Source organism: Orycteropus afer, unplaced genomic scaffold (assembly GCF_000298275.1).
Source record: "Orycteropus afer afer isolate SDZICR_OR568_19922 unplaced genomic scaffold, OryAfe1.0 scaffold00062, whole genome shotgun sequence".
Lineage (NCBI taxonomy): Eukaryota > Metazoa > Chordata > Mammalia > Tubulidentata > Orycteropodidae > Orycteropus > Orycteropus afer.
The window spans coordinates 6,451,887-6,465,298 of record NW_006921649.1 but is presented as its reverse complement, the minus strand read 5'-3'; the positions used below and the strand labels follow the sequence as shown (position 1 = coordinate 6,465,298).

The 13,412-nt window shown below is 44.5% G+C and overlaps 1 protein-coding gene across 1 annotated transcript in view; it reads right to left on the bottom strand.

Annotated features, from left to right (window-relative positions):
• Positions 1 to 888: 888 nt before the first annotated feature.
• The window catches only part of WWC1 (WW and C2 domain containing 1), a 221,303-nt gene continuing 208,779 nt past the window's right edge, over positions 889 to 13,412 (bottom strand). The window contains exons 20-23 of the mRNA XM_007939741.1: positions 6,874 to 6,966; positions 3,234 to 3,467; positions 2,117 to 2,238; positions 889 to 955 (exon numbers count right to left, since the gene is read on the bottom strand). Of these exons, the coding sequence (XP_007937932.1) occupies positions 889 to 955; positions 2,117 to 2,238; positions 3,234 to 3,467; positions 6,874 to 6,966 (516 nt within the window). The remainder of the gene's footprint in view (positions 956 to 2,116; positions 2,239 to 3,233; positions 3,468 to 6,873; positions 6,967 to 13,412) is intronic.

Sequence of the window (13,412 nt, the reverse complement as noted above, 5' to 3'; positions counted from 1 at the left end):
CAAGCAAATAAGCACAGAGAGCACAAAAAGTGTGTGTGTGTGGGAAGCATAAAACATAAACATTATGTTAGCAGGAATGGGGATGGGTGGGAAGGCGATGATTGGAAAGGGCAGTCAAATCACAAGGAAACAGATGAAGTGAGGGGCAGGAGAGAAAAGAGAGAAAGAATATTCTTTCAGAAAGGCCACTTTATTGATGAAAACTGCATGGAGTTCTCCACAGCCCTCCCCTCACTTCAGTAGCTTCACTGGGCCTCTGGGACTGGTGTGGGCAGACCTGTCACCAACACAGGTGTGAGGTGCTCAGTCAGCTCTGTCTGGCCCAGTCCGAGTCAGGTGGCCAAGTACAAATACTCACAGCTCATGAGGATTCGTGGATGCACCCCAGAAATCCCCTAAACAGTTCCTGTGCATTTTTTTTTAAATAGTGTACAAAATATGTTAACTAGGAAAGGTCAGCTGTGCTGTGACATCTGCAGGACGTCCTGTTAGGATTAGCGTCCCCCACACATACTTATTGCAGTAAAACCTCTAAAAGATAGAGCTGTACAAAAAAAAAAAAAAAAAAATCTAAACAATTTTAAGAGCAGCAACTTAACACTGCTTTAGTTCATTTAAATTTTCTTTCCCAAAAATACATTCCTAAATATACAAACTATACAATCTGGTCATTTTAATGCTGGTTTTTTTTTTTTTCTTTTTCTTTTTTTTTTTTTTTAAATAATAACAGGAGGACCCAAACTAAAAAATTCTGTTCATCTTCAAACCAACAAGAGTGCTAGAGGACTCGTGACTCGGTACCTTCATATAACACCACATAAATAACTTTAGCCACAGTCAAGTGTTCACAGCGTGGTCAGTGGAACAAAGGAAATACTTTTCTGGCGATTAGACATCATCTGCAGAGAGGGTTGGGATATTCATTCGAGGCCGGGTGAAAAATGCCATCTTCTCCCTGTAAAAGACACCATCTCCTTAGAGCTGGGCTATTCAACCTTCCTGTATGGACATTTCAGACGGATCATTCTTGATTGTGCAGGACTGTCATGCACTGCTCAGCAGCATCCTTGGCCTCCACCCCCTAGATGCCAGTCATAGCTCCCAGAGCTGCAGCAATCATAAATGTCTCCAGACATTGCCAAATGTCCCATAGGAGGGAAAATTATCCTTAGTTGAGAACCACTTTTAGGAAACACATTAGGTTGACCAGCTACTACTTTCAGTTCAAATCAGGGGGGTCTCAGAGTTTAAAGGGTTCTTGGGCTACTTCTGGAGTCCTTGAATAGTGTTAACAGTTAACATACCTGGCTGCTGACCAAAAGATTGGAAGTTGGAGTCCACCCAGAGATGCCTCAGAAGAAAGGTCTGATGATTTACTTCTGACAAACCAACCACCAAAACCCTATGAACACAGTTCTATTCTGACACAAGGGGTCTCCATGATTTGGAACTGACGTCAACTGGGCCATTTCCAGCGTTTGTTGGTTTTAGATTCTCAATTTGTTAAAAAGTTAAGACGTTCAGTCATGTTTATAAAATTACAGCATATTTTAAAGGTTTATATTCCACAAAAGATTTTTTTTTTTAGCACATATATACCTTCTATTGTATCTGAAAACATCAGAAGTTTCAAAGCAAAGGCCCCCTATGAATGTGAGGCCTGAGCTAAATGGCCTTCATTGTCCTCCTGTGACACGGTTGGGTCCAGTACAGCAAGAAAGCACCTTCCTGAGATGCTGGCAGGCAGCAGGCATAGCCAAGAAGGCCCAGCGAACGTCTTTTACCCCCAGGCTTATCTATCATTCAGCCAATCCTCCAGAACTACCGGTGATAGAAATATTCAGAGGAAAGGCTGGAGCAGGTGGCTCATTCATTAAACAAGAGGATCTAACAAATTAGCTGGAGTTGTGTGAGGCCTGATAAAGACAGCTGAGGGAAGACACTGCAGAGCTCATAGATCCCCAAGGACGGCTTGGCAGAGGATAGACACCTGTTGCAGAGAAAGCTCTGGTACTCTGCTGGACGGGAACAGGGGATGGCAAACAGTGAGACCACGAGAAGACCAATGCCAGTGGGGAAAGGAAAAGGGTGCTGGCTGAGTGCACAAATGCCTTACCGGAAAGACTGCACTTCTGGGGGCTCCTTACAGCTTTGGCCTCGAAGCCTGTGGACGTCCTTGGCAGCTGCCCTCATCATCTTGTCTGTCTGAAGCTCACCCTTGTATTCAGCTCGGTCCATCTGTAAGGCCAAGCAAGCAAGGCCTTAAATAGTAGAGAGCCCCCAGGGAGAACTTTCTATCATAAATGAGGAGTCTATCATAGTCAAAAGTTTGAAAATCACTTGGACACTAATGTTCATTGCAGCATGATTCACAATGACCAAAAGGTGAAAGCAACTCAAGTGTCATTAAAACATGAATGGATAAACAAAATGTGGTATATACATACACTGGTATATTATTTAGCCATAAGGAGAAATGAACTTTTGATTCATGCTATGACATGGATGAACCTTGAAAACATTATGCTGAGTGAAATGAGCCAGGCACAAAAGAACAAATACTGTATGATCCCACTTACAGAATATCTAGAATAGACAAATGCAGACAGAAAGTGATTACCAGGGATTAGGAGGAAGGGAGACTGGGGAATTATTGCTGAAGAGGCACTGAGTTTCTGTTTGGGGCACTTCTACTCTGCCCATCAGGGTTGCTGTGAGTTGGAAGTGACTCAAGGGCAATGGAGCAAAGGGCCACCTGGATCCCTTGGCTGCCTGGAATGAAGGGCCCTGAAACACGCTCTGTAAGTGAGACCATACAATATTTGTCCTTTTGTACCTGACTTATTTCACTCAGCACAATGTTTTCAATGTTCATCCATGTCGTAGCTTGAATCAGAATTTTATTGCCCTTTATGGCTGAATGGGAGCTCTGGTAGTGTAATGCCTAAGGCACTTGATTGCTAACCAGAAGGCTGGTGGTTCAAACCCACCAGCCATTCCTCGGAAGGAAGGTTGGGCAATCTACTTCTGTAGTGATACTGCCTCGGAAACCCAAGGAGGGGTCGCTATGAGTTGGGTCTAACTTGACAGCACATACACAACAACATGTATATACCACATTTTCTTTATCCACAGAATTATGGACCAGTTAAAGTTATGGCCTCTCTTCCTCATGGCAGGGATCCAAAAGTAGGGCATGCCCAACTTCCTTGCCTCTCAGGGCGGCCACTCACCTGCTTCTCCAGCATCCTCAGCAGCAGGCGGAATCGTTCATCCTCACGCAACCACTGTGGCAGCTCCTTCTCTCCGTGGCTCTTGGCTTGTTCAAGCTGTTCCTTGAGCTCTTTCAGCACCGAGATCTCCTGAGTCAGCTGGCTGTGCCAGGTCCTCGTAGCCTGCAGGTCCAGCTCAAGGTCCAGCGAAGTGCGGATCAGACGCTCAGCACGCAGGGATTTGACTGACGAAGGCTGTGAGGGTAGGGACAGCGTGGCCCGTTACAAGAGGACCCCAGTCACACGAGCCCACACTATCCTATCGTCTGAGACCAGAAATACCCTCTATTAAGCCACAGGATCCCACTCCTTCAGAAATGGGGCTTGCATTTCCCCCCCAAAAGCCTGTCTTGATTTCCCCCACTTAAACAGCTCACATTTTTTTAGCAATTATTATGTCCCAGGCATGGTCCTAAGAGCTTTACTTTCATGACATCATTTCATTTTCACAACACTATGAAGTCCCATCTTAATTGCACAGATGAGGCTCACAGAGGTAAGTCACATAGCAAATAGGTAGGAAAGCTGAAATTCCAACCCAGGCTACCCTATTCTCAATGCCTTTACCATATACACTGTTGATGGATTCTTGTCACTAACCTGTTCTTAAGTTGCTTCCTAAATGCTAGTCTATTCCCCTGTGAGGGTAGAAGTCATGTCTTCTGGTCTTTGTGTTTCTGTAATGGGCATTTGTTATTTTTCCTTGCCCAGAATCCATGTTCCCATTCTTTTAGTAACAGTGCCTTCATCTTCTTAGGGACTTACGTCTCTTCTACTTTTAATCCCCATGGTCTGTGTAAGGCCTCAGGAATAGGAAAGCCATGGCCCAGTCCTGGCCCATCAAAATCTCATTGATGGTTCAGGCATGAACATGTTGTCCAGGCCCTGTCAATAATATACAGTTCTGGCACTTTTGCTGAACTACTTAGAAAAAAAGGCAAAGTCTTTACACAGAGGTTGCTAAGTTGGCAAGATAAAAGCCTAGAAATGATAATGGTTTTTACTATCATACATGGTATACTATGAGAGGAGACTGAGGTCTGATGACATTGTTTGACCCCTGGAGTAATCCATACCTGAGCGCAGTCCAACATCCTGGACTTTTCTATTAAATGAGCCAATAAGTTCCCTCTTTCATTATTAAGCTATTTTGGAGTTAGGGCTTTAGTTACCTGTATGTAAAAGATCCTGATCAATGTACTCATTAATGCTTCTCCTTCTACCAATAAATAGTAATGATTAAAAAAGAATAACTAAAGGACTGTGGGAGGTAGAATTCTAACATGTCCCCCCCCCCCCAAGATTTCCACCCTCTGATATAAGGAGCTGTGGTGGCACAGTGGATAAGGCATTTGGCTGCTAACCAGAAGGTCAGCAGTTCAAACCCACAAGCTGCTTTGTGGAAGGAAGATGAGCCAATCTATTTCTGTAAAGATTTATGGTCTTGGAAACCCACAATGGGGGTTACTATGAGTCAGAATTGACTTGATGGCAGTGGATTTTTTTTTTGTGTGTGTGTGTGTATGTATATACCATAGGAGCCCTGGTTGCATAGTGCTTAAAGTGCTTGGGTGCAAACTGAAAGGTTAGGGGTTTGAACCCACCAGCTGCTCTGTGGAAGAAAGATGTGGCAGTATGCTTCTGTATAGATTTATAGTCTTGAAAATCCTATGGGGTAGTTCTACTCTGTCCTGTGGGGTCATTAAGAATCAGTATCAACCCAAAGGCAATGAATTTGGTTTGGGTTTGGGTATATACACCCTGTACTTCCTCTTGTGTATGGGTGGGACTTATGAATATGATAAGTGTGTGAACTGTGAATATGATAATCACATCCCCAATTAGACTACAAATTGGATGACTTTGAGTTAATCTAAAGGGAGATAGATTATCCTGGGTGGGCCTGACCTGATCAGGGGAGTCTATAAACAAAGGACAGGGCCCTTTCTAGAGACAGATTCTCCTGCTGTCCTTTAAGAAGCTAACATCATGTCAGAAAGAGGGCCATGTGGCAGGGACATGAGAGTGGCCTCTGTAAGCCAAAAGCCACACCCCAGCTGGCATCTAACACAAGGAAATTAATTCTCCCAACAACTTGAGGGATTCTTGGTGTTTCAAAGACTCTGCAGAACCAGCTAGCTACAGAAGAAGGGAAGGGAGTATGGGTGTGGATCTGGAGTGGGCAATTGGCCCTTCCTGTCACCTGAGGACATGTCCACATTCCTGTACAGTCACTGCCTTCCACTTTGCTTTCTTGCTATTCTCCTAGTTCCTTCTTGAGATTTGGCTGGGGGGAGGGAACACTGGCTGGTGTTAGGCAAAGGGCCAACTCCTGATAATAATTGTCAGCAGGCAGGTCTGCAGGGATACAGAAGCCCACTTTGGGCTTTCAGCACCTGCTCCCTTTTCTCTCTGCTCTCTATGCCTTCTCTTTTTGACGTTCTGGCTCCTGGGTTGCTTCTGGTTCTGTAAATTCCCAAGCCTGCTTTAAAGTCTTTGTTGAAAGCCCAGCTTGGCATCTCCTGCAGCTCTTGACTGGTCAAAGACAGAATCAGGAGTTGGTCCTTAGCCTATCACCACCTCTCTCTCCCTAGATTCCTTAGACAAAGTTTCCACAATGAAATGTGAGGCTTCTCTGGTGGCCTTGTCCCTGTGCATTTCCAGCTGGTCTGAAACAAGTCCATTCACACCACCTTGCTTGACATGGATGCACTGAGGTACCCAGCTCCTATGTTGGTATGATGGCCTGTCAGAACCTGTAACAGCCAGTTAGATCAATAGCACTCTAAGCAGGATCTTAAAGGAGGTGGCTCCCATCAAAGCACATTCTCTGATTGGTGACTGTGAAGTGTTGGTTAGTTACTTTCGAGGTGTTATCTCTATGGAAGTAGATTGCCCAATCTTCCTTCCGATGTTACTTCTTAGTGACTCTGATTTCCATGAGTCAGGTCTGACTTGACAGCACATAACAACAATCACGATCGTTTCTGACTCATAGCGACTCCTCCTTGGGTTTCTGAGGTGGTATCACTATGGGAGTAGATTGCCCATCCTTTCTTCCGAGGAGTGGCTGGTGGGTTGGAACTGCCAGCCTTCTTGTTAGCAGTCAAGTGCCTTAGGCACTATGCTACATTGTTGTTGTTGTTATGTGCCGTCGAGTCAGCCCTGACTCATAGCGACCCCTCCTTGGGTTTCCGAGGCAGTATCACTACGGAAGTAGGATTGCCCAACCTTCCTTCCGAGGAGTGGCTGATGGGTTTGAACCGCCAGCCATCTGGTGAGCAGTCAAGTGCCTTAGCCACTATGCTACCAGAGCTCAGAAACCCAAGGAGGGGTCGCTATGAGTCGGATCCCACTCCACAGCAGTGTGTTTGGTTTATTTGTCCTAATAACAATGCCACATTTACTCTTTGTCACCTTCCCTGGTGCCTACACAAGGCTTATAGTTTACGAAATTCAGTTTTCAAATACCACCACGCTTACAACAGCAACATTCCCCAAACCAGGGGTGAAGAGAAATGATTAGACATCAAGGGGATGTGTGGATGGGGAAACTCGAGAAAAGGGATACAAATAACTTTAAGGCAACTAACTCTCTTACCCGCTTCATCCGGACGCTGCGCCGCTCGAGGGAGTTACGAACAAAAGGTGGCTTTTTGGACAGAGTTGAGCTGTCACTATCACTCCGATTCAGCTGCAAGAGGAAAGTCATGGGAAGTTAAGCAGCATGGCCAGACTGAATTCTGGAAGGTGCACTGGGGCCAGGAGGGAGGTTGGGTTCTTCTACTCAGCCCAATCCTTCCTCTCTTTGCAAATACCACAAGATGCAGGTTTCTCTAAAAGTCACGTTTATTTGGCATGTACTATGTGTGATACTGGGAGCTCTGGTGGTGCAGTGCCTAAGGCATTTGACTGCTAACCAGAAGGCTGGCGGTTCAAACCCACCAGCCACTCTGTGGAAGGATTATTGGGCAAGCTACTTCTGTAGTGATACTGCCTCGGAAACCCAAGGAGGGGTCACTATAAGTCAGATCTGACTTGATGGCAGTGAGAGTTTTTGAGATATCTAGGAGCCCTGGTGGCCCACTGGTTAAGCCTGCTAATGGAAAGGTTGGTGGATTGAACAACCAACTGTTCCATGGAATAAAAATGTTTCAGTTGGCCCCCATAAAAATTTACAGCCTGGGAAACCCTATGGGGGCATTCTACTCTGTTCTATAAGGTTGCTATGAATCAGAATAGATAGCAACAGATCTGGTTTGGTTTTATGTAAGATGCACGGTGCTACATACCATACTTGCAATAGCTCATTTAATCCTTACAACAACCTCGTGTGATAGGAACTCATTGTTTTGAAATGAGACGGAAGCTTAAGGATTATAGAAGTTGCCCAAGGTTAGAAAGCTGGACACAGATGGAGCCCAGGTGATGCAACTATTAATGGACTCAATGGCATCTAACAGTAACAACAAAGCAGGACAGCCAGCATTTGACACCAGGCTGTGTGTCTCCAGGGTGAGCATGGGAAATAGAAGCTCTGGTGGTGTAGTGCCTAAGGCATTTGACTGTTAACCAGATGGTGGTTCAAACCTACCAGATACTCTGCGGAAGGAAGACTGAGCAATTTACTTCTGTAAAGATTTACCACCTTGGAAACTCAAAGGGGGCAGCTATGAGTCAGAATCGACTTGATGGCAGTGAGTTTGGTTTGGCTTTTGGATCTACTACATAGGGCCACGGGTGGTACAAAAGATCTGCACTTGTCTGCTAACTTAAACACGGGTAGTTTGAACTTACCCAGCAGCACTGTGGAAAAAAGGCCTGGTGATCTGCTTTCATAAACGTTATAGCCAAGAAAACCCCATGAGCAGTTCTACTCTGTAACACACCAAGTCACCGTAAGTTGGAAGCAACTTGATGGCAGTGGGTTTTGGGCCTGTGCAATGAATGACTATGATTAATTGGCACAGTGATTAAGTGCTCAGCTGCTAACTGAAATTTCAGCAGTTGGAACCCATTACCTATTCCATGGGAAAAATGCATGGTAGTCTGCTTCTGTAAAGATTACACTCTTGGAAACACTATAGGGCAGTTCTACCTTGTCCTATAGGGTTGCTATAAGTTGGAATACACTCAATAGCAGTGAATTTGGTTTTGGACACAAAGGCCTATATGTATCTACTTTTCCCTGTGGCCTACAAAGCCTGCCTTTACTGGCTCTATGGAGCCACTGTCAAGATTTTTAAAAAAGGCAGGGGGAGGGGAAAAGGGGGAGTGGTGATGGTTGTACAACATAGTGAATGTAATTATACAGTAAATATAATTAATACTGCTGAATTGTACACTTAAAATGGCAAACTTTATATGTATTTTGTCATAATTTAAAAAAAAAAAAAAAGAGCCTTAAGGCAAAGCCTCAGGGACCATCTCCTTGGAGAAGAGTCTTCAAGGGTCTTGCCGAACATAGGTCCCTCCCCATTAGAATCCATCCAATCACGTAGTTGTTTCTACTTATACTTCCCACTTGTGGCCAGAGTTCAGGGCTGTGTCAAAATGGGACTGCCTTTCTACTGAGGGAAAAACAAACAAACGAACGAACTCACTGCCATTGAGTCAATTCTGATTCACAGTGACCCTCTTTGGGTTTCCAAGGTGGTAAATGTTTATGGAAGTAGATTGCTCAGTCTTCTTTTTGTGGACTGGCTGGTGGGTTTGAACCACCAACTTTCTGGTTAGCAGTCAAATGCCTTAGGCACTACATCACCAGAGCTCCTTTTTCTACTGAGTGTGTCCCCCAAGGATGACCAGAGGAGGAGGAGGAAGACAACACATCCTGGGAGGTGGGTGTGGCGAGGGGGCTTCTTTCTATAGTCAGGTTCCCAAGTTGGTGGCCACAGGCTGATGCCGCAGACCCTGCTTCTTCTGCCAGCTGTCAGCTGACTGCAGCAGGTCTCTCCTGAGAAGCTGTTAGTGGCATCATTTTTGTGGTTATTAATAATCATTAATGATAATGGTATTAATAGTCCTGCTAAGTTGATGAGCACAGCAACCCCAGGGAGTTCACTGATTAAACAGCTACTGCGCTAGCTAAAGCCTCAATAAGAACAAATAGTAGAATAACAGTGACAATAAGTGCAGTCATGGGGACTGAGCACCTATGATGGGCCAGATGCTTTCTCAGTCTCTTGTTTAATTCTCAGTCATAACGTGTGAGGGAACGGAGGCCAAGAGAGAGTCAGAAAACTTTATACTCACATAGCTGGTGAGCATCAGAACAAGAGTTCAAGGTCCCATCTATCTGGCTCCAGGGCCGTGCCCTCTCCTGGCCCACAGGCTGCAGCTACAGTTCAGAGATAAAACTAATATGTGTACTGAGGGTGGGCCATCCTGACAACTTGGTAGAGTCATAAAAGGACTGGCTAGCTTTCCTACAGGAAAGAGCCTCTGGTTGTTAAGGCGGTATATCAGTTTGGCTGGGCTGTGGTTTTGAATAACTGGATATAGTTATTCCTCATGATGAGATTGTAATCACCTCCATGGTGTCATCTGCTGTGAGCAGCTAAGTAGTTGAACGGGAGTTGCCTTCTGGGTGTGGCCCTCTTTCACTATATATGGAGCAGCTTTGGGAAAGGTCTCTAGTTTTTTCACACATTTGGATCCTGCATTTGGCTGAGTCTGCATCTCCAGTTCCTGGATTTGAACCAGTGGCCTGCCATGTTGCCTGCTGATCTTGGGAATGTGCCATTTTACTTGCTGACCTTGATTCATCAGCCTCAGCAGCTGGCAGCTGCCTGAGTTACTAGAAAACGCCAGCTCCAGTAGGCCTGGAATAAGAGGCAGAACTGAAGCCCAAGGTCAAGGGCCCTAGAGCCGACCATTTGAATTCAGACATCTAGCCCCCTAAACTATAAAAGAATAAATTTCTGTGTGCTAAAGCCATCCACTTGTATTTCTATTGTAGCAGCAGTAGAGAACTAAGACAGGGCTTTTATCCTACATTGTTCTTATTCAAAGGCAGCACTTGCAGAGTATGTGTCATATTGTGTGCCTGTGAGTTGATTTCAACTCATAGTGACCCCTTGTGACAGAGTTGAACTGTCCTATAGGGTTTTGACTATAATCTTTACGGAAGCAGATTGCCAGGTCTTTCTCCCAGAGCTGCTGGATGGGTTCAAACCACCAACCTTTTGGTAGCAGCTGAGTGCTTTAACCACTGTAGCACCAGGACTCTGAATATGTGTCATATATGTGTCATACCAACACAAAATATGTATAGGACAATTGATCCTTACATTGTAGTTTATGTGTTTTAAAAGAGCTATAAAAGCTGCATTAAGTCTTTGTGCTTTTTCTTATAAACTTTAATGCAGTTGATCTCAGACATGGTAGAAACTATTGTTTTCTTGTTATTTCCATTTAATAGCTAGGAAAACTGAGGAAGAGAGAGGTCACAGGGAGCTAGTTTAGGAAAAAGAACATGTACTCTAGAAGGTCCGTATCCACTGAACCAACAGATGTAACAGCCATTGCTATTAAATAAATACACAGATGTTAAATACGTAAGGGTTGTGGGAGAGCTTTAGAGAGTGTCATATATTATCCCTACCCTCATGAACTTAAAGTCCAGCAGGGGAAACCAAGCCAGAGACACTAACCAAGTGGCACAGGTCATGCTAAAGGCCAGAGAAGGGAGATATCCCAATAGAAGTCACACAGTACGCACAGGTGTCTCATGCATCAGGTAAGCAGAAGGGACTCATCTTTTTCAAGTTCTAGGAGGCCAAGGGAAGCCTCAGAGGGGGCTCTGAGTAGGAGAATGACTGCAAGTTGTGGTGTCAGCCTCCTGGCTTTACCACTGATTAGCTATGTGACCTAGAGCAAGTGCTTTGACTTTCTGCATTTCAGTTTTTGCATCTATGAAATGAGTTAATACAACTTGACTTACAGGTTGTTTTGAGGATTAGATGACACAGAAAATATTTTTGTGTATGTGTGTGTGTCGGGGGGACCAGCTGGTTAGCTTCTGAAACCACATCCTATGTGTGGGGAAATCCCCATCTTATGAGTCTTAGAAAGAGGCAAAGCCCTCCTCCCACTAAAGAGGTTGAGAGCACTGGAGCCTTGCTGCTGTCATAGCCTCCCTCACAGGCAGAGGCTCTGGAACTAGGCTCTGCCAAATGAATGCAACTGCCCAGACTTTGAATCACAACCTGGTTAGATGAACCAGATTTACTGTTACTGTGCCATTCTTTGTTGTCCATGAACATGCCATGTGTGTATCAGTATCTCAGGAAGGAGCCATGAATGGCGAGGAGTGGCCACACAAGCAGCCGCCACAATCTCTGTGGCTGTAGTTGCAGGAGCCTAGGGGAGGCATCCAGAATGGAGATCCTAAGGCAGCAGCAGAAAAGCTGGATGCCAAGTTCTGCACAGCACTGGTGGTGTCCTCACCGAATCGTCTCCAAGGTATGATTCTGGTTGTGTTCCTATCTGATTTCTGAGACTGGCTCTGATGCCTTTTGGTGAATACATGAATATTAATTTCCTTTCCCAAAATTCCTTACTTAAAATGAATTTGCTCTGTAAACTTTCACCCAAATCACAATTAAAAAAAAAAAAAAAAAAAGTCCTTACTTGTTTCTACTGCTCAGAGACTGTTGCTGTTGCTGTCAGTTAAGAATGCTGACCAGTCCAGAATTTGGTACTAAAGTGCTGTAAGTAACAGAATGGACCATATGGGGCTGGCTTAGTGGTAGAGATAAGGTGACAGGCAGCACTGACCCTAATATTCCCAGCTGGGAATTTGCTAACTCTCATTTTGTGGGTATAACACAGGGTTAAATTGTTACCTGTTGTACCTTGAGAGACTGACTGCATGCCTATGAAGCATTAGGGGAACTGATAGGAAAAAAATTCAAGATGTACTGTTGATTACTTTTTGCAGCCTTAGGTAAGGTTTTACAAGAAAGCTTGGGCTGCACTGGCCTAATCAGAAAGCAAAGAAGGAAAAAATACGGCTTTGCTAACACAACCCGTTTCAGCCTGTGGCAAGTGATCATGTTGATTGGGAATCTCTTAATTTGAAGTCCTGCAGGATTGGGAAAAAGAAAGTGTCCTAATTGATATAATGACATCAAATGTTAGTTGCCATCAAGGTGGCTCCCAACTCATGGTGAACCCATGCACAATGGAATGAAATGCTGCCAGGTCCTGCAGTATCCCATGACTGGTTGCAGATCTGATGACTGTGATCTGTCACAGCTGGTTTCCATCAGCTGATTTTCAGAAGTAGATGGCCAGGCCTTTCTTCCTAGCCTGTGTTAGTCTGGAAGCTCTGCTGAAACCTGCTCAGCATCATAGCAACACTCAAGCCTCCATACGACATATGGGTGGTGGCTGCACAGGAGACTGGTGGGGAACTGAGCCCACTCCCACATGGAAGGTAGAAATTCTACCACTGAACCACCACTGCCTCATTATCATAACTGATACAGATAATAAAGTATGTGAAGTGCTAGGCGTGTTACAGATGCTTAATAAATGGGACTGGAGCTCCTTGTTATCCAAGGAAAAAGTTTTGGAAAGGGCCACTTACAGTGAACCCATTGAAATCAGGGGACCAGAATTTTATAGCAAATATTGGGTGGGAAAGTTTGAGCCTTTGAAAAGAAAAACACATTACAAAAGTCATCCTATTTTATATTTTCCAAAAGTATAGTGACAATCTAATTCTGATACAAAAAGAAAAAAAGAATGAATCAAACAATGTCTTTTGGTGTGATTTTCCTGACAAAGGACATTCTACACTTAGTGTATGATTTCCACTGCATGTTAACAAAGGTGGTAATTTTTGCAAAAACAAAGGGTTTTATCCCATTATCCTGAGGGCTTTTCTAAATCCTTCCCATTATTCACTTAGAAGCACTCACTGGATTTTTCTCTTCTTCAGTTGTGAGCTAGCTTAATTGCAAGATATTTCACCTGTGATTCAGGCAATTCCCCAACATCATGTTCCATGATTCTAGGAAGTCCTGTGCCTATTACCACATATACAGCCAACACAGCCCCAGGGTTATAGGTGAGGAGAGACAACTCAGGGATGCCCGAAGTAGCAAGCAGGAAGAGCAGGAGAAAGGGGAT